Source organism: Mirounga angustirostris, unplaced genomic scaffold (genome assembly GCF_029215605.1).
Source record: "Mirounga angustirostris isolate CCGP_5_RB_7025 unplaced genomic scaffold, mMirAng1.0.hap1 SCAF_15, whole genome shotgun sequence".
Lineage (NCBI taxonomy): Eukaryota > Metazoa > Chordata > Mammalia > Carnivora > Phocidae > Mirounga > Mirounga angustirostris.
Genome location: NW_026991723.1, coordinates 41,422,028 through 41,442,308, shown reverse-complemented (window position 1 = coordinate 41,442,308; position 20,281 = coordinate 41,422,028). Strand labels below are relative to the sequence as shown.

The window sequence follows — 20,281 nt, the reverse complement described above, 5'->3', positions numbered from 1 at the left end:
AGAAAAATTAGACGCTGCAGGTTTAACTTTCATTGGAATAGATGTTTCCTTAATTATAAAAGGGGGATGTATATGGATCCCCTCAGCTACCCGAAGAATGACTCATAGATAAAAGTGTGTAACGAAAGTTCTTAACAGGGCATTTGGTATTGATATTTAGTATAATAAATGCTTTTCATAAGGACAGCCTAGCACCTTGTTTTCGGCTTTGGCGATATTAGCCACACAAATGGTATATTATGGGAAGAGTGAGAAGAAGTCTGGATGGTTCTCTCTCGTGTGTATTTATGTGGTCCTGAGAGCCACTGGGACTACCCTGCTGCCCCTGGTGGATATGTGGGCAGAGGACCAATTTGGTAGAGCAAATTAATCTTTCAAAAATTGCAACCCAATATTGTTGAACTGGTACTTCTAGGTGCATAGGACTACTCCAAGGCCTATTTCATTGATTTGGTGTATGACATCCTACATACCTATAATTTAATAGTCTTAGAAGTACTGTTTATATAATTTTGCTGATTTTGGACTTGAAGTTTAAAATTTGCAATAATTTTGGTAGAGTGGGCTTGTTTACCTTGGGCCAGGAGAAACAAAGTTGTTGATATAGCTAATTAGAATTATGTGTTCCTAACCATGTCTACAAAGGCAACAGTTGGTTTGATGTTAGATAACGTATGAACTTTTACATAATTTCTTTGGACAGCTTTATTGAGATGAAGTTTACATCATAAAGTTTTACTTGTTTAAAGTATGTAATTCAGTGGGTTTTAGTACATTTATTTTCATATCCATTAGCAGTTATTCTCCATTCCCTCCTCCCAAGAATTGGACAACCGCTCTGTAGATTTGCCAATTCTGGATGTGTCATATTAATGGTATTATACAATGTTGCATAATTATTATTTTTTTGAATGCAGTTTTGAGTCTAGAATTGGATCGGCCTTCATAATTACTTTGAGTCGGGTTTAGGTATATCCTGAACGTCAGAACTTAAGTTTTGTAAGAAATGATGCATTTCTGACTCAGTAGGGTAATCTACCATGTAAAAAATTCCCATAAAATTAATAGGAAAAGCTATCTTTTGATGAAAAATTTGTGTACTCGCTATTTGAGTAGCGGTTTACAAAGTGTGGTCCTAGGTCAAGCTGCACCAGCATCACATGGGAATTTTAGACATGCAAAGTCTTGGACTCCACCTCACAACTACTGAATCAGAAACTGGGGTGTGGGGCCCAGTGATCTGTTTTAACAAGGCTTCCAGATGATTCTGATGCATGTGAAGTTTGGAAACACTGTAGTAATGTGAGTAGATGTTCCTTAGATTTTTTTCAGTTTTGTAAGTTTAGGATTCTTTAAATGTGATTTTTCTGAAATGGGACAGATTTTCTATACTTTCATATGTGGCCTTATAGCTTCATAGAACACATAGTTTATGTTATGTTTAGAGGAATGACTATACCTCCCCTAGCATTTGAAAATGAAGATTTTTATGTTGTAAATATCTGTAAATTTTAAAACAACAAATAACCAAACTTTCATTAAGCGTTGTTTGGTTAATAACAAAATAACAAAATACTGAATGATTAGGGAAGACAATGAATTAATATTTAAGAAATTGGAATATGTTCAAGGATTTAGAATGTAAAATTAAACTGATATTAAATTTTCATTTCAACGTCTGATGGTTTGTGCTTTAGTGTTGTCATAAGTCTACCATTTATCTTCAGAAAGGCAGCGCTGCTGTGTCTCCACTGGTCTGGTGACTTGATTTTTTTTTGTATTTAAGGTTAATTTTTAGAAACTAGGTCTCTGATGATTTGCCTTGGTACCCCCTTCCCCCCACCAAATTGGGATGCTGTTTATTGGGAGCCTTTCAGTGTGGATTTTGCATATATGAGAGTTTATTCTAACAGCCTATAGTTAGGGATATGGGAAAGGAAGAACATGGGAGAAGAAATGGCCATTTGGAAAACTATACTTATTCATAACTGATTTATAGAGTAAGTTTTTTTTAAAGATATTTTTTAAATGTGAATTTAGTGCAGAACCTTTTTGGAGCTTCATTCATTTTGCTCTGACCTGGAAACTTTGGTTTTTCTTAGCATTTTAACAACATTCACAGTAAATTCATCTAGCAGTCAAATTTTGAATATTAGACAACAATGAGCCCTTACGTATACCAACTGTGACCATCTGCTAGGTATCCTAACACTAACATTCAAGACAGATTCTTAGTAAAGGAGACTGACAAGGACCCAGTGCTTTGCTGGAGCCAATTTGTGGTGTTATCTTTGATTACATATTATAGTCTTTTCCCTTCCTCCCCACTAGCAGTCAGCCAGCAAGTTTTATTCTTTTCTTTTAGAGTACGTTATGATCTGTCCACCCTTCTCTGTCTCCTCTACTACAGCTTCAGCCCATAGAGTGTCCTAACCTGGGCGCCTGGGTGGCTCAGTTGGTTAAGCGTCTGCCTTCATCTCAGGTCGTGATCCCAGAGTCCTAGGATGAGTCCCCCCTCCTCGTGCCCTGCTCTCTAACAAATAAATAAATAAATAAAATCTTTTTTAAAAAAGTGTCCTAACCCTATCTTGGTTTCAGTTTGCACTCTTCATATATAGTCAAAGTGATCTTCATATCCTAGTCAGATCATGTCATTTCCCTGTCCAGAAATCTTCAGTGGCTTCCTAATTAACATTACCAACAAACAGGACCCCCAAAATTTATCTATAAATGCTGTTTATTAAGAACTGTATGAATTAGCCTATGCTTACCTCTCCAACCTCATCACATTTTTTTCACTGTTACGTAAATCTACTTTTCTTGTCTTACGTCCTTATTTTTTTCTTTGTTGGGAAACGCCCTCAGATTTTCAGTCATTTAGATCTTAGCTCACGTCCTCTTTTTCATACTTAATTTCTTCATTGCTATGATGAGTGAAATTGTTTTTTTCCTTCACCCCCAAGTGAAGAGCTTGGAGAGCAGGGACCTTTATCTATCTTGTTTGTCATCATTTACATAAGTGCCTGGTGCATAGTAGCTGTTAAATAAATATTTGGTGATAGACTGAAAGTGTACGCTCTAGATAAAATCATTTGTTGATTATGAATTTGCTGTCCATTAACCAGCATTTATATAGTGTTTTAAGACAACTAGATCAGAAGACCGTTTATGAATTCTGACTGCCATTTACCTGCTACATGACCTTGGGTAGGTTACTTAGCCTTGTGTCCTTATTTGTAAAATGGGAATAATTTACCTCAGAATTTTGGGGTATAAACAACATACTACATGAAAAATGCTTAGAACAGTGCTTCGCATGTATTAATAAATGTCAGCTACTAAAGATAACATTAGCATATTATTTTTCAAAGACAAATTAATACTTAGAAGTGTTAAATTGTTTGAAATGCAGTTTGAGTTTTGCTGATTGCTATTGCTTACTTAAGAAATACTCTCACAGGTTTGTCTCTAAAGTCTAGAAAATTTAAATGAAGATGTTACTTTGTTGAATTTATCTCCTTACTGATTTTTGTCTTAATACAAAGAGGTTGGAGGCTCAGTTCTAGGAACTTCAAAAATATCCATCACAGGCTGTTTTAAAACCAGCCTGATACATAGTTTTAGGAGTGAGGATGAATGGGGAGGTGGCAGTTTTTTGTGTAACCTGTCCACAAGAAAGGAATAAAGAAATGAAATCATAGGCTGGGATTTTACCATCTTCGCTTGTTCTTCTATACAACTTCTGTACTCTAGCCATAATTAACTGCAGGTGTTGGTGTGGAACTTTATACAGTATAGTTTCTCATAAGCCTTATACTGTTTATTCATCTCTATACCAGCGGGCTCATGGCACATAGTAGATATATAGTGAGTTGTCTCTTGAATCGTTTGCTGTTACAAAGAATGCATGCTGGGACGGTTGGGTGGCTCAGTCAGTTGAGCGTCTGCCTTCAGCTCAGGTCATGATCCCAGGGTCCTGGGATCGAGCCCTGCATCAGGCTCCCTGCTTCTCCTGCCTGCTCTGCTTGCTCTGCCTACCGCTCCCCCTGCTTGTGCTTGCTCTATCTCTCTTCCTGACAAATAATAAAATCTTAAAATAAAAAAAAAGAATGCATGCTGTTACAAAACCTAGTTATAGGGGCGCCTGGATGGCTCAGTGGGTAAGTGTCTGCCTTTTGCTCACGTCATGGTCCCAGGACCTTGGGACCGAACCCAGTGTCAGGCTCCCTGCTCAGTGGGGAGCCTGCTTCTGCCTGCCGCTCTGCCTGCTTGTGCTCACTTGGCGTGCTCGCTCTCTGCCAAATAGATAAAATCTTAAAAAAAAAATAAAATAAAACCTAGTTATGAAACAGTATATTTCATATTTTGTGATTTAATAATAATGGAGAAATGAAGCAGCAAGTAAGAATCAGTGTTTTCGGAAATAGGGCTGTTTAGTAGTACTACTTGGCAGCGGTTAAGTAAGTTTTGAGCTTTGTATCTTCAGCTCTGATAAGCTTTCCCACTTTTTACATATGACTTCTGCTTTGCTTTAAAGGGAGAGAGCCCCAGGTGTGTGATAATTGAGCTTTGGTGAGGGATACATCTGGTGACCCTTGAACAACATGGGTTTGAACTGCGCAAGTCTGCTTATGCAGACTTTTTACAGTACTGTAAATACATTTTTTCTTCTTTATGATTTTTTAAATAATGTTTCATTTTTCCTAACTTTATTGTACACATAACATATAAAATGTGTGTTTCTGGTCTACAGTAGGCTATTAGTAGTTAAGTTTAGGGGGAGACGAAGTTAGGGATTTTTGACCGTATGGAGGGTCAGCATCCCAAACCCCCACCTTGTTCAAGGGCCAACTGTTAATGATTTGCTATTTTTTTTTAAAGATTTTATTTATTTATTTGACAGAGAGACACAGCGAGTGAGGGAACACAAGCAGGGAGAGTGGGAGAGGGAGAAGCAGGCCTCCCGCTGAGCAGGGAGCCCGATGTGGGGCTCGATCCCAGGACCCTGGGATCATGACCTGAGCTGAAGGCAGACGCTTAACAACTGAGCCACCCAGGCGCCCCGATTTGCTATTTTCTTAGGACATTTTACATTAGCCTTGATTCTTAAGGGCGAGGACATTGGTATTTAAAGTCAGAGTTGATATATACAGGGATATGGTATCAGTATTTTAGTAGGTGTTTCAGAGACTGTATTATAGTGAATAAAGGAAACCCTGAAACCCTCTTAACGAATACTGTACAAAGTTGAGGCTCTGCTGTTTAATAGTTAGATGACCTTGCTTCAATGAGTTAATCCTTCTGGTCTTCAGTTTTCTAATCTTTGAAATGAGGATTTTGGTGATACCTAAGTTCCTTTTCACCTCTGGAATTTGATGGGTAACTCTGAATTAACGTGTATCTTTTCATTGTTAAAATTAAAAAGTTTTCTATAAAGGAAACAAGTCATTTTTATTTCTGTTTTTAAGAAATGACCCCAAAACCTGTTAAGGTTTTGATGTATTTTCTTTGAGATTTGTAGGTCATTTTATTTATTTTTTAAATCTTAATTTTAAAACTTTTTATTAATTTATTTTTGGTATGTCATTTTAAAATGGGCTGCTTTGAAGAATGAGTCAGAGCCATAGCCACATCAGGTTGTGCCCTTGGGGACTAGTGATGGCTGTCTAAACAATAATCAAGACCCTCTTCATTAAACCTGTGGGATTGCATCCCCAGGGAGGATTCTCTGTATGTGTGTGTGGGCACGTGGAAATGTGCTTGTAGTTTTTCTTTTTTTTTTTTTTTAATGTAGTAGGCATATATACTATTGTATAAGTTTGGGGCACCTGGGTGGCTCAGTTGGTTGAGTGTCTGACTCTTGATTTTGGCTCAGATCATCAGGGTCCTGAGATAGAGCTCCATGTTAGGCTCTGGAGCTCAGCACGGAGTTTGCTTGTCCCTCTCCCTCTGCTGCTCCCCCCCCCCAACTAGCACCTGCTCTCTCCCTCTCTGTCTCTCTCAATAAATAAATAACAATCTTTAAAAAATGTAGAAGGTTTAAGGTGTATTGATTATATATTGCAATACGATTACCACTATAGCAATAGCGGTAATGTTCCATAGTTATCATTTCTTTTTTACAATGAGAATGTGGGAGGAATCTTCTTTCTTCCTCCGTAGTTTGAGTCTCATTAAGGGGTTCCTTAGTCTTGAGCATACTGCTTGACCCAGCAATTCTACTGAGAATATGTTATGAAGATAGGTGCAAAGACTGAGCAATATTATATTTATTATGGCTGCATTATTTGTAATGGAAAATATGTTACAGAAGGTAGTCCAACAATAGGCAAGTCAGTTTTGAGATAGCCATTCAGTGAAATAATATGTAGCTGTTAGTAATTATTGCCATGAAGAGATGTTCATTTTAATTTGAAAAAGGATGGCTGAATATGTAGCATATACATCTAAATTACGTATTAATATGTATACATACAGCTAAAAAGTGGGCTGAAACCGTGGCTATCTATAGTTGGTAAAATTATGGATTGTTTTTGTTGGTAGGATGTGTACTTACTAAATATTTTCAACAGCTTTATTGAGATATAATGCATATCTTATGCAATTCATCCATTTAAAGTGTACAATTCAATACATAGTATATACAAGAGAGGAGTGCAGCCATTAGCACAGTTTTAAAACATTTTCATCATGCCAAGAAGAAACCCGGTGCCCTTTAGCAGATACTTCCCATTTCTCCCCAATTCTGTCTCCTGTCTTACCATAGCAGTCACTAATCTATTTCCTTGTTCTGAGTGTTTCATATAAATGGAACTGTATAACATGTGGTCGGTCTTTAATGATTGGCTTTTTTCATTTATCATGTTTTCAAGGTTAATCTGTATTGTATCATGTGATAGTTCTTCATTACTTTTTCTTGCCAAATACTCCATTGTATTAATCTAGCATATTTTATTTATCCATTCATCAATGTATAGACATTTGGATTGTCTTTACTTTTGGCTATTATGAATACAAGTTTTGTGTGTACCAGTTTTTGCATGGACGTGTTTTTACTTCTGTAGGAGTGGAATTCCTGGGTCAAATGATAACTTTATGTTTAATCCTTTCGGGAATTGCCAGACCGTTGTCAAATCAGCCATGCATCATTTTAACATTCCTACGAGCAATGTATGAGGATTTTAATTTATCAGTATCTTTGCCAAGACTTGTTATTATCTGTCTTTTTTATTATAGCTATCCTAGTTGGTGTGAAGGTAGTATCTTGTGGTTTTGATTTGCATTTTACTGATGACTAATGATATTGAGCATCTTTTCATGTGTGAATATTTTTTAACCTTCTGTACATAATGTGAACTATTTAGAGTTATAAAGGTTTTCTCACTTGGAAAAGCATTGTTATTTACATTTTGGTATGTTGATAAAGATGCAGATTTAAGTAGGACTCACGCAGTTGACCCTTGAACAGTGTGGGTGTTAGAGGCGCTGACCCTCCATGCAGTTGAAAATCTGCAAATACCTTTGACACCCCAAAAACTTAACTACTAGCCTACTGTTGACTGGAAGCCTTATCGATAATATAATTAGCACATATTTTGTATGGTACGTGTATTATATGCTGTATTCTTATAATAAAGTAAGCTCGAGAAAATACATTCACACTGCCAAAAAAGAAAAAAAATCCCCTTCATACGTGGACCTGCACAGTTCAAACCTGTTTTGTTCAAGAGTCAGCTAAACTGTGAACATAATAGTAAAAATAAAAGAAAGTAGAGCTTGAAATCTGAATCTAGGGAAGGATCAGGGGAGAATTTTTTTAAAAACCTATTCAGCAAAAGTAAGAATAACAGTTATCCAAGTATAATCAAAAGGTATATGTAAAACAAGGTGGTGTGAATGAGACCAAATATAAATGATTACATTGTATGAATAGAATTCTGTTAAGACTTTCAGATTGGAAAAAATCTTTCAGATGGGAATAATCTAGCTGTGTCTTACTTTGTGAGACAAAGCTCAAATAAGACATGACCAAGTAACGATATAATATAGTCACAAAGAAAGCAAGAGTGGCAGTATTACTATCTAATAAAAATAGAATTTTGAAGTCAAAGCATGAAGAGGACAGAAGGGTACAGGCCCAGTATGCATGAATTTTGTTACCAAGTTTTAGTTAAATAACACCAGTCCCCCAGTAACATGATTCAAATTTCACATACCCTGGAATATTAACTGTAATAGCATAAACCACAAAATTTGCTGCTAGCTCTTCAGTCCACAAGTCCGAATATAAATAACAGATGCATAGCATGTCACTTTTTTCAAAGGCTCTTAGTGATTGGTCAGTGTGCATCTGTTTTTCTATTCATGCATAGATGACAGCATGTAGTGGTGGTGGTGCATTTTTATCTCAGTGATATACCCAGTCAGGTTACTTTTAAAAAACAATATAGGGAATTGGCCAACAAAGATGAAAGTGCAGCAAAGAAACAAATTAATAACACTAGAAGTGAAATTTGAACTGAATGTAAGTGGAGTTACAGAAGAAATAGCTAATCTTCAAATGTAGACATGCTGCATTTGGAGAGACTGCATATGCAGCCAGAGGAACTTGGTGAAGGCAAGCTTAGCAACATAAATGAGGAAAGTGGTTGTAATACAAAGGATGAAGCTGTCTCAGGCAGTGATGCCAACAAAAAGCATTACAGATATTTCACAACATTCGAAGTGCAGAGGATAAAATGTTGGAAGCTGATCAGACTTAGAAAGGAATATGACAATTTGCCAAGGCATAGAAAATATGCTCACTCCATACATGAGTTATATGATCAGAAAAAGTAAGCACTGTTCAAACTATTCTTCCTGAGTTACATTTTTTTTTTACAAAGAAAAACTTCAATCTCAATTTTTCTAATGTTTTACATTACAGTGTACTAAATAAATATTTTTTCATGTCTTTGTCAATAATAGAGTTTAATGTTTTGACAGTTTCAAATTATGGAACGACCGTAATTTTTCCCCTTGTTAATTTAGATTGCCTTGCTATGTCTTTTTTTCTTTAAGATTTATTTATCTGTGTGTGTGAATGGGGGGGGCGGAGCAAAGGGAGAGAACCTTCAAGCAGAAGCCCTGCTGAGTGTGGAGCCTGACAAGAGGGCTCAATCTCAGGACCCTAAGATCTTGACCTATCATGACCTTAGCTGAAACCAGACGCCTAACCAACTGAGCCATCCAGGGCCCTTTTGCCTGGTCATTTTTATAGTCTCATGCTGTCATGCAAAGTAAGGACTATCTGTTTTAAGAAAAGAAAAATAACCCACGTAAAATGAACTGTCAAACCTTTATACACTAAATAACATCGTGGTAGAATCAGTCTTCTCTTTTGAATAGCTTATAGGTTTAGAGTCATATCTAAAAATGCCCATGTTTGAAGTTTCAAAATACTTTGGTATAATTTTATTAAGTATTGAAGATCCCTTGCACTTTTGGAAGTTCTTGATGCCACAGATTTGGAGCCCGTTGGGCATTTTGAACTGTAGGATGGTGCTGTGTCTGTACATTGCTGCTTAGTATCCAGCCTTTCTTCAGTTTTCTTCCCAGCTTCTGGGTCTCTGCTGGTACTGTGTTTCTATGAGTTGTTTTTGTGCGGTTTTGCAAGAATTTGTATTGAATTGGTTTGTTCTCACTAGAAGTATATTTGTTTTTGATGGATATTTAACTCAAGTTATTTACTTGGAATTTGAAACATTATGTAGGAAGAATTGTTTTACTATTTTAACTAAATGTGTTAGTTTTTCTCATTTGAGATGATGGGTAGGAATGAATGATTCAGAAATTCAGCCTTTTACTAGGAATCAAATGAGATAATGATGATTTAAATGTGCTTTAATCAATGTGCAGCCAAAAGTACATGTATACAGTGAGAATTCCTAAATTACAGAATTTAAATTATGAAGCTGACTTTGATATGCACTGGTAATATTTAAATAGAGCTCTAAGTCTCTTTTTAATTAAAATTTTATCCTAAAGCCTTCTAAAATACTCTAACTGGAGTATTAACTGTAGTCATTAGGTCCTAATTCTTAAAGAATTTTACCAGGAAAGGAATTTGTGATATATACCTAATTAATAATTTATAATCTTAAATCATAGCACATTTTAGAGGAGGAGTAATCTGCTTTTCCTTTTCCTTTTCCTTTGGAGAATACATGTATATCAAGCAGCATAACCAAAAAACTCACAGGTACAGTGCATGAATTCTTTTATAGAATTGACGGACATCTGCAGGACCAACTGATGTAAGAGATATAAAGTGTCTGTTCTGGAAAATATCTCCAGTTACACACACCGTTTAGTCTCATCATTCACAGATTCCGTATTTGTGAATTCGCCTGCTCACTAAAAATATACCCAAATCAGTACTCACCGTGCCTTCATGTGCAAGCAGAATGGCAAAAATTTTGAGTGATCTGATGCACACATTCCTAGCTGAGGCTTACCAGGGCAGTACTTTGCCTTCTCGTTTTTGCTCTTATACTATAAACTATCCTTTTTGCAGTCCTAGGTAGTGCTATAGTTTTTTCATTTTTGTCCTTTTTTTTCCCTTGGTCCTTTTGCACTTTGTTATAGCCCCCAAATACGGTGCTGAAGTGCTATTTAGCGTTCCTAAGTGCCAGAAGGCAGTTTTGTGCTATGTATGGAGAAAGTATGTGTTATAGTAAGTTGCTGACTGTGAGTTCAATGTGAATGAGTCCCTAACATATGTTGATGTGTCTTTAAACAGAAACACACAAAAAAACAAGATTATGTATTGATTGGTTGACGAAAATGTGACCCACCAGAGGCTCACAGGAACCCTACCCTGTTTTTTCCCTGGGGCAGTGGTGTGTTATTCACTAATCCAGTGTTTGTGGTGACTTTATATTATAGGACGTAACTACCACAAATACAAGACTGACTTTAATGAATATAGGAATGAACAAACGAACCAGTTGTAACCTCTCATTCCTTCATTGAATAAAGTAAAATTCGTAACACATTTTATTCCAAAAACCTATGTATATATACATACAGTAATATACCTTATTAATAGTATTTTATGAGTTGTGTATTATACCAGATTACTTTGAAATAAAATTATATTTGGAGTGCATTTTAAGTGGATTGATTAATGTAGTTGTGTCACAGTTCTTTTCATTTGGGGGCATTTTTTAATTATATACATAAAATTTATTTTAACCATTTTTAAGTGTACAATTCAGTGGCATTAAGTACCTTCACATTGTGCAACTTGAGTGTTTTTTTAATACAGGACTGGATTCTAGGAGCTTGTGACTGAATTTAATAAAAGCATTTGAACTTAAATCTAATGAGTTATTTGTGTCTACCCTTTAAGATTTTTTAAATAAATTTTGGGTTAAGAATTGTTTATAATTGCATCATAGCATAATGCTATTTAATGACACATATTCGAAATTGCTTTGCACTCACATTTTTCTCCTTCTCCTTTTTTAGTGCTTTTTTAGGCCCAAAGGATATATTTCCTTACTCAGAAAATAAGGAAAAGTACGGCAAACCAAATAAACGAAAAGGCTTTAATGAAGGTTTATGGGAGATAGATAATAATCCGAAAGTGAAATTTTCAAGTCAACAGGTGCGTTACATTACATAAAATTTAGTATTATTCAGTCTTGGGGGATAATCACTATGCTAGCTGTAGGAAAGTAAATATTAAGAGCCTTGTGAATTTCACATTAAATTGTGTTTACTTGTGAGGTTGAAACTTGATCTTTCACAGCTAGATGAAATGATGAAAATATTCCCTGCCTGGTTAAACAGGTATCAGAAAACTGGGAAATAGTTATTTAAGTCCTGATTGATAGTTTGATGTATCATTACATCGTATGTACTGTTCTCTTAAATTCAGGTACTCGAAGGATGTATGTTTTTTTCTTACCTTAATTTCTAAATCCATAAAATTGTATTAAAATACAAACCTCACATGGGTTAAATTAAATATGTGACAGAAGTAGTTACAGCACAATGCAATTTATACTTAATGTTTTTGGTGTCTAGAAGAGTACCCTTAACCTTCCTTTTTATTTTTCACATGTTCAGAGTTTTGTTCATTTAAATTAGACTGAGGTGTAGGGGTACCTGACTGGTAGTCAGTAGAGCATGTGACTTTTGATCTTCAGGTTGTGAGTTCAAGCCCCACATTGGGTGTAGAGCTTGTTTAAAAAAATAAATTTAAATAAATAAATTAGACTGAGGTAGTAAAAACTAAAGGAGTTAGCAGCAGACCAAAAATTCTACAACTTTCTACTTTGAAGTCTGTCGTTTTTTGTTTTTGTTTTTTTGGTTTTTTTTTTTGCATGTGCCATGCTTTTTCTCACCTTTAAGAACTTTTCAGGTGCTATTCTTCCTGGAAGATTTAAATCTTATATTGATCCTCCCTGGCTGCATTAGATGATCCTAAATACCTTCATTACCCCCCAGAACTTACTTGTTGATCATACCATATCATATTTGCTTCTGTACTTAACTGCCACAGTTTATTAGCTCCATGAATGAAGAAGTTGTGTGTTGTATGTGCCTGTTACTGCTATATGTGTGGCAAGAATAGGTATTCACTAAATATTGTTGCATGAATGTAAGGCTAGATGGTTTCCCATCGTTGCCTCAGTTGTATAATGGGAATCCAGAGAGACTGAATTCATTATTTCCTGAAGCCAACAATTTGTAACTTCACTTGGATCATGTGTCCTGGGATTGTACCTTCAAGGACTTTTTTATCCTCCAGACAGCCCAGCATGGTCAACCTATCCTGTGTTCCTATGTACCTACTTAATCTCCAGGTAGTTTTTACCATATATACTTGGTATTTTCCATTTCACAATGAAATTTTTGGTAGGTTGCGTGCATGAAACCTAGCAATTTTCTGTCCTTAACAAAAGTATGAATGATTGTGCTGGTGTGATGTACTTTGTGTTCCGGCCCAAACGTCCCCAGTGGCACATTCCTAGGACTTGGAGAAAACAGTGAACCCTGAACATGGGAAACAAAAAAATTGGCCATCATGATTTACAAAAATTTAAGTAATTTTGGGGGCATTTTTATATTTTTCTGTTGTGACTTCATAATTTTATGGGTTTTTACCAAAGAAGAAATGGGTTTACAGTTTAGACTTGAAATCATAAGGGGCACAGTTTGGACTGCAATGCTGTCATCTTGTAGACCTGTGCTTACCTCCTCCCAATATGTACTGTGTTACCTCTGTTACTCATCTTTTTGGGCCCCTAGTAGATCATCTGTGTATCTTATCATCTGGGGGGGTACTTTTAAAATTTAATGATGATTGGTTCTCACCCCTACCCTGAACCCAGAGGAATGAATCACTGCCTGATTGAATTACCATCCACGAATACGGGGCGGGGGGGTAATGATGATTTACTGGACTCCCACTCAGTGCCTTTTAAATAAACTAAGTATGAGATATAAATCAAAGTCTTTAAATAAAGCTGTTATATATGTCCTTTGCTAAAAGGCTCTGTGTCTTGGAGTAAGTTTCTCTTTAGAATGTCAATAGTTGAATAAACAATGCTATTCTAAATCAAGTTACATTATATCTTGTTGGATATTTATTGGTCAGAACATCAGAATGGTATTCTTTGTAATTATACTTCCATTTCTGCCTTACAGTTTTATCCTTTACACTCTGTATACCTTCAATTACAGGAATACAATCCCTTTAAGACTTTTAAAAAAAATAGAATTTAAAACTTGTTTTTAAATTGTGTATGTTAAAAAACATCTTATGGACCACAAATGAGGGTACTTTTGTAACTTGCAGACAGGCTTTTGAATTTTTTCATGGGTAGAAAATTTTTAAATTGGGGTAAATTGTGATTAATAGACCTGGTTGTTTATAGGCATCAACTAAACAATCAAATGCATCGTCTGATGTTGAAGTTGAAGAAAAAGAAACAAGTGTTTCAAAGGAAGATACTGACCATGAAGAAAAAGCCAGCAATGAGGTGTGTTTAATTTCTCTTGCATTCTAAACCCATTTTGTTTCAAGGAAGAAATTGTAAGATGGGTTCATCCTTTGATTGCTAAGTAGAAAGTAATCTTTAAAGTAGTTGAGTAATGAATGAGAAAATATTTAAGGCTTATTTCCTGGTGTGAATATGAAATACTATATTGTAAAATAATTTTTGCATTTTTAAGATGCATGATATTGGGGCACCTGGCTGGCTCAGTTGGTAGAGCATGTGACTCTTGATGTTGAGGTCATGAGTTCGAGCCCCATATTGGGAATAGAGATTACTTAATAAAAATTTTTTAAAAAGCATGGATGTTTTTATTTGAAGTTATTCTGCTCTGCAATATATGAGGTCCACATATAGGAGAGTGGGTTACTATTTGTTAGGAATCTTTTTAAAGCAAGGTATTGTGGGATGGAGGTACCGGAAAGGACAGTGAACTGAATTTTTCTAGATTTACTTCCATCTGTGAATTTGATTATCTCATTGAGCCTTTTCAGGCCTCATGGAATAGTTGTTAGATGATCTCCAAAGTCTCAGCCACTTCTTAAAATTTACAACCCTAAAATTCAGGATTCTACTGTAGAAAAAAAGTGGTTTTACAAATTTAAAAAGACAGACTTCCTTGTGTACTAGCAGGCATGAATTTTGTATTTCATCTGACAGAGGAAATAATTTTTTTTTGTAGACAAAGATACTAGGTATTCCTTTCACTTTACAATGATAAGACTTCTAATGTTGATAATTTCAAACTGCAGAGAATTAAAACAAGTTTCCCTAGTGTCTTTAGTGAAATATGCCCTTATTTTTAAAGAAATTTTAAGTCTTGACATAATTTATTCAGTTTCGTGTGTGTGTATATATATTTTTTTCAATTTTAGGATGTGACTAAAGCAATTGATATAGCCACTCCAAAAGCTGCCAGAAGAGGGAGAAAGAGAAAGGTAATGTTGCTGCTTAACCACAGGGATTGTAAAATAATTTTTGTTTTGGTCAGATTGAAGAAGACTAGAGATGATGAAACCTTATTAAATTTAAAGTTGGCCCTTTACTCCCAAGTCCTTAACTTTTTTTTTTTTAAGATTTTATTTATGTATTTGACAGAGACACCGCGAGAGAGGGAACACAAGCAGGGGGAGTGGGAGAGCGAGAAGCAGGCTTCCCACTGAGCAGGGAACCCGATGTGGGGCTCGATCCCAGGACCCCGGGATCAGGACCTGAGCTGAAGGCAGGCGCTTAATGACTGAGCCACCCAGGCGCCCCCAAGTCCTTAACTTTTTTAAAGGATAGATGATGTTTATTTAGGAAAACTGTGTTTCTTTTCTAGTGATACAGCACCCTTAAGATACGTTGACTGGTAAAGGAAAGGAAATGCATCAGCTTTCATTCCTTTTAATGCCACTTCTTCAAATTTTCTTTGTAAAATGGATAATAATATATACTCATAAGGTTGTTGAGAGGATTAAATGAGTTACCACATTAAATATCCATAGTAAATCCTGGTACACAGTAATTGCTGTCAGTATTGTCCATTCTAATGTTATTATTGGCATCATTGATGCATTAAATGAGAATATGTGACATTTTAGGAGGAGGTACACCCTCTGCTTTTAATTAATGTTTCTTCCCTATATGCTTTGTTCATCACCTTTTTCTGACCTGTTTATGTCTCAGACTGTAATATGCCAAAGATTCAAGGAAAACTAAGGCTTCGGTATCTCATGAGGAAGTAAAATATGAAAACAAATAATTATAGTGGCTTTTTTTTTCCTGTGGGTTGTGTATGGAAGGGGCTTTGATAACTTTAACAAGATTTTAACGTAGGTGGTCTTGTCAGGCAGATGAAGGAGGGAGGGGAAGAACATGTGAGGCAATTTGAATAGTATATACATAGGTGTAGAGAAAATTTTGTTTCAAGCATTGTGTCTCAGTATTAAAGTTTGAGGGAAAACGGCACAACACGTTAAACTTAACCTTGAACTTAGAGAATTGATGGGAAGCCATTGAATCATTTTAAATTTCACATGCATCCTTTTTTAAAGCAGTGTGAATGATGGAGACTGGATTGGGGTGGTGAGACAAGTTCACAGATTAATTCATTCAGAATTTTAGTACTAACAGGACTGGTGCAGGCACCGCATGGAGCAGTGAATAACGAAGTAAGGTCTCTGTTGTTGTTGAACTTCTATTTTTGTGGGACAGACAATAAATACAGAAGTTAAAATGGGGCATTATGATAGTGACTTGGTAACTAAGTCATGAAAGGCTTATCTGAGGAGTTAGCATGAGATTGGAAGGAAGGGACCTTCTAGCAGGCTTTTTAGTAGTGTGGAATCAGAGAGGATTTAAGAGCACTTCAAGGGTAAAGCTGATGGTTGATTGGAAGTGGGTGTGAAGGGAGGGAGGAATGTAGGGTGACTCCAAGGTTGGTTTGGTTTGGGACCAGAGGCATGGGGAGGAGAAAGTAAAACATCTAGGGGAATTAGACTGCAGGTATATTGTTTTAACATCAAAGGGGGAAAAGGTAAAAGTTAAAGATCTAGTCACTGATATAAAGATAGGACAGTAGGTGAGGTAGTCAAGGGAGAAAGTTTACTGGGAAGAATGCAGAAACCAGAATCCTGAGGGAACTTAACGGAGATGAGAGGTTGCTTTGTAAAGTTAAGGCTGACAGTGAACTATCAGGAGCAAAGAGAGGATGTCGGGAGAATTTTTTTTAAATGGCCAGTAGTGTCCTGATACGGAGAAGATCCTGGAAGGTATTTGACAGTTGGGCTCCCCCAGGATACTTTAAAGTCAGACAGTAAGGGCTAATGAAGGGGGTTGCAGAATAAAATGTTTAATGTTAAAGTTACACTGTTCTGCAATCTTTGAAGGGAAGGAGAGAGAATGCAGCAATAGGGATTTGCATGGTTAAATGGTTAAAGGAGAGGGTTTAAAGTGAAAAAATATGATGGCTTTAACTGTTTCTTTGCAAAACTGGGAAAGATTGAAGATGTGGAAAATATGGATAATTTTAAGAAGATGCTGGATGAGAGAAGGGAGGGGGGCACATTTGAAGGAAGAGACTTAACAGGAAGAAGGAGGTGGACATTTCATACACTAAAGAGAAGGATGGAGGAGGTTATTTAGAAGTTCTAGGGAGAATTGGGAATTAAGGGAATTCCTTCCTGCTGGCCTCAGTCTCTTTTCTCCACCACCCAGTTCAAAGGAGGACTGTGTATATGATCTAAGGCAGGAAGAAAGGATTGAAAGTTTATGCTGGTGAGGGGAGAAAAGGCACGCAGAACAGGGTAAAGATATTAATGGATGGCTTTGAGTTCCCAACTGAGATCGCCGTAAAATGAATGTAGTAGTATCATTTTTACCCCCCTCAGGTCTCAGCAGCAGGGAATAATAGAGCAGAGAAGATAGAGTTTTATAGTAATTCTCTGCTGGAGATTTGTGGGAAGGGTGCAGCAAAACAAGAATGCAGAGGACTTGAGGATATGCATATGAATAGTGTAGTCCCGTGAGGTTTGGGGAGGGGTGCTTTAGGTAAGATCATGAAGGGAGTAGTGCTAGAAAGTGGGGTAATAAACGGGGAGTAGAGGTATCAAAGGCTGAGAGGCCTCAGGGAGATCAAGTAAAATATAGAAGAAATTTGTAGACTATTTGCATTTAAGATTTAAATATATGTATATTCGAAATAATTGTCTTTTCTCTGGATGAAATACTTATTTTCATGAGGAATGCTTTTGACTTGTCTGATTTTTCTAACAGTCAAGAATACATATCCATGGGGAGGGCTGGTTTTTTGATGCAGTATTCTATTTTTGTTTATGATACTAATTATTGGTGAATTTGTTACCTCTTACTGGTATCTCCTCCAAAACATCCATTCTACCTTTAATTCTTATGTAATGTTTTCATTTACTTCCAAAAGTAGAAAATGTAAATGAAGAGATGTATGGGGGTTTTTTTGTTTTGTTGGTTTTTGCACTGAAGAGCTCATCAGTTTGAACTGAATCTTTTTTTTTTTTTAAGATTTTATTTATTTGACAGAGACACAGCAAGAGAGGGAACACAAGCAGGGGGAGTGGGAGAGGGAGAAGCAGGCTTCCTGCTGAGTAGGGATCCTGATGTGGGACTCGATCCCAGGACCCTGGGACCATGACCTGAGCCGAAGGCAGATGTTTAACGACTGAGCCACCCAGGCACCCCAGTTTGAACTGAATCTTAGAGAACTTTGCCCTCATAAACACCTCAGTATGAAAAGAGCTGTCATACAGTCTTGGGTTCTCAACCTTTGGTACCTGGGGAACTTGGAAAAAACACTCTCCACCAGGGGAGCTATTGAATCAAGATTTGTGCAGGAGTGGGGGTGCTATGGAAGTTCTTAAAATTCTAGAAATACAAACTTAATGTTTAGCAGAGCAATTTTTGTAATGTTCCTTGCAAACAATTCAGGGGTGAATTTAGCTGAGTTTATTGACTTTTAATAATGCTTTGAATATGCATTATTATTTTCCAACTATAAAAGCAAAAATCTTTAAAGATTAAAAATGGATACATTCTTAGACGTGGGATTGCTAAATCAAAAATTTGCATATTTTTAATTGCTGATATTCATAAAGATCTTTCAGAAAGGTGTTGCCAGTTTACTGATTATTGGTAATAATATGATTCTTCTTTTCCTTACCAGTACTGGGCATTATCTCTTAAATGTTTGCAAATCAGATTGTTGATTAAAAGATTTGTTAAGTTTTTAGGGCACCTGGGTGGCTCAGTTAAGTGTCTGCCATGGGCTAAGGTCATAATCTTGGGGTCCTGGGATCGAGCCCAGTGTGTGGCTCCTTGCTCAGTGGGGAGTCTGCTTCTCCCTCTGCCCCTTCCCCCCCACTCATGCTCTCTTTCTCTCAGATAAATAAAATCTTTTAAAAAAAGATTTTTAAGTCTTTTATCAATAAGATTGGATTATGCATGTTTTTACATGCTTTATTGCCTTTATTTTTGTTGATCTAGTTAGTGCTGAATTGAAATAATTGGTCATAGGGAAGCAGCTTATAGTGGTCCTCCCATCCTTCTCTTTCTTCACTGTTTCTTTCCTCCCATTGCAATTATGATGAGTTGTTTGCATTTCCTTTCTAATTGGTGGTTTTAACCTTTGTTCTACTCTACTGCTTTAATCAATTAAACTGACACTCATTTGGGGCTCTTGTCTCTTCAGGGGTCATTTTAGTCTGCAAAGGGTCACTGGAATTTGTTACTTTACTATAGTAAATCACTTTTTATGGAAAATAAGAATAACTCCTAGAGAAGAACAGCAGATGTCAGTCTTAGTTCAAACTTAAAACATGTATATATTAACAAAGTAAAAGAATAAGAAATATCCTTAACTTAGTTTCTTGCCTTTACTAATATTAGAATATTAATTTAGGTTCTCATAAGTACAGAGTGTGAAGTGTTATTCGCATTTTGAGATACTTGGTGAAAGTACATTTATAAGCAATGTGTGGGTTAAGTGTAATTATACTTGGGTCACCATTTTGCATCAAGCATGTTAGCTCTGTTTTTACAAATGATTTTTTTAGGCCCAGGATAGCTAAGAAGTGGTTTTTTTTGTTTGTTAGAATTATTTGCTAGAGGGGCGCCTAGGTGGCTCAGTTAAGTGGCTGCTCTTGATTTCAGCTCAGGTCAGGATCTCAGGGTCGTGGGATTGAGCCCGGCCCGCATCAGGCTCCACTCTTAGTGGGGAGCCTGCTTAGGATTCTCTCCTCCCTTTCTCTCTGCCCCTTCTCCTGCGCACTCTCGCTCTCAAATAAATTAAAAAAAAAAAAAATTGTTCACTCTTATAAATTGTTATAAGCTGTGTTTGGGGATGTTACTCTGACGAGTTCACTATTGAGAAAGAATAACAATATGTACAAATTATGCTTATATGCAAACTCTTTAGGGTGGCATATCTTAGTTGTTGAATTAAATTTGGAATGCTTACTATTTATTTGCTTAAGTAAGTTAATTAAGTTTTTGTGATTCAGGCAGAAAAACAAGTAGAAACCGAGGAGGCAGGAGTAGTGACAACAGCAACAGCATCTGTTAATCTAAAAGTGAGTCCTAAAAGAGGACGACCCGCAGGTACGATTATTATTGTTTAAATCTCCGAGTTGTGAAGAATACTCCCATTACAGTGTTGTGCCTCAGATACTTTGGAATAGGTGGATAGGCAATTGATTATGTATTTTATATATATATAACAA

General features: G+C 36.3%; 1 protein-coding gene across 8 annotated transcripts in view; it reads left to right on the top strand.

Annotated features, from left to right (window-relative positions):
* PSIP1 (PC4 and SRSF1 interacting protein 1) overlaps nt 1-20,281 on the top strand; it is a 40,249-nt gene that overhangs the window by 4,474 nt on the left and 15,494 nt on the right. For 7 of the 8 annotated variants that reach the window (XR_010407789.1, XM_045882435.3, XM_045882434.3 and 4 more), the window contains exons 4-7: nt 11,512-11,650; nt 13,929-14,033; nt 14,924-14,986; nt 20,063-20,159. Coding sequence is in view for 7 of the 8 variants with exons in the window: in XM_045882435.3 (XP_045738391.1) it covers nt 11,512-11,650; nt 13,929-14,033; nt 14,924-14,986; nt 20,063-20,159 (404 nt within the window). In the remaining variant the exon portion in view is untranslated. The remainder of the gene's footprint in view (nt 1-11,511; nt 11,651-13,928; nt 14,034-14,923; nt 14,987-20,062; nt 20,160-20,281) is intronic. The other variant, XM_045882436.3, reaches the window with a different exon arrangement.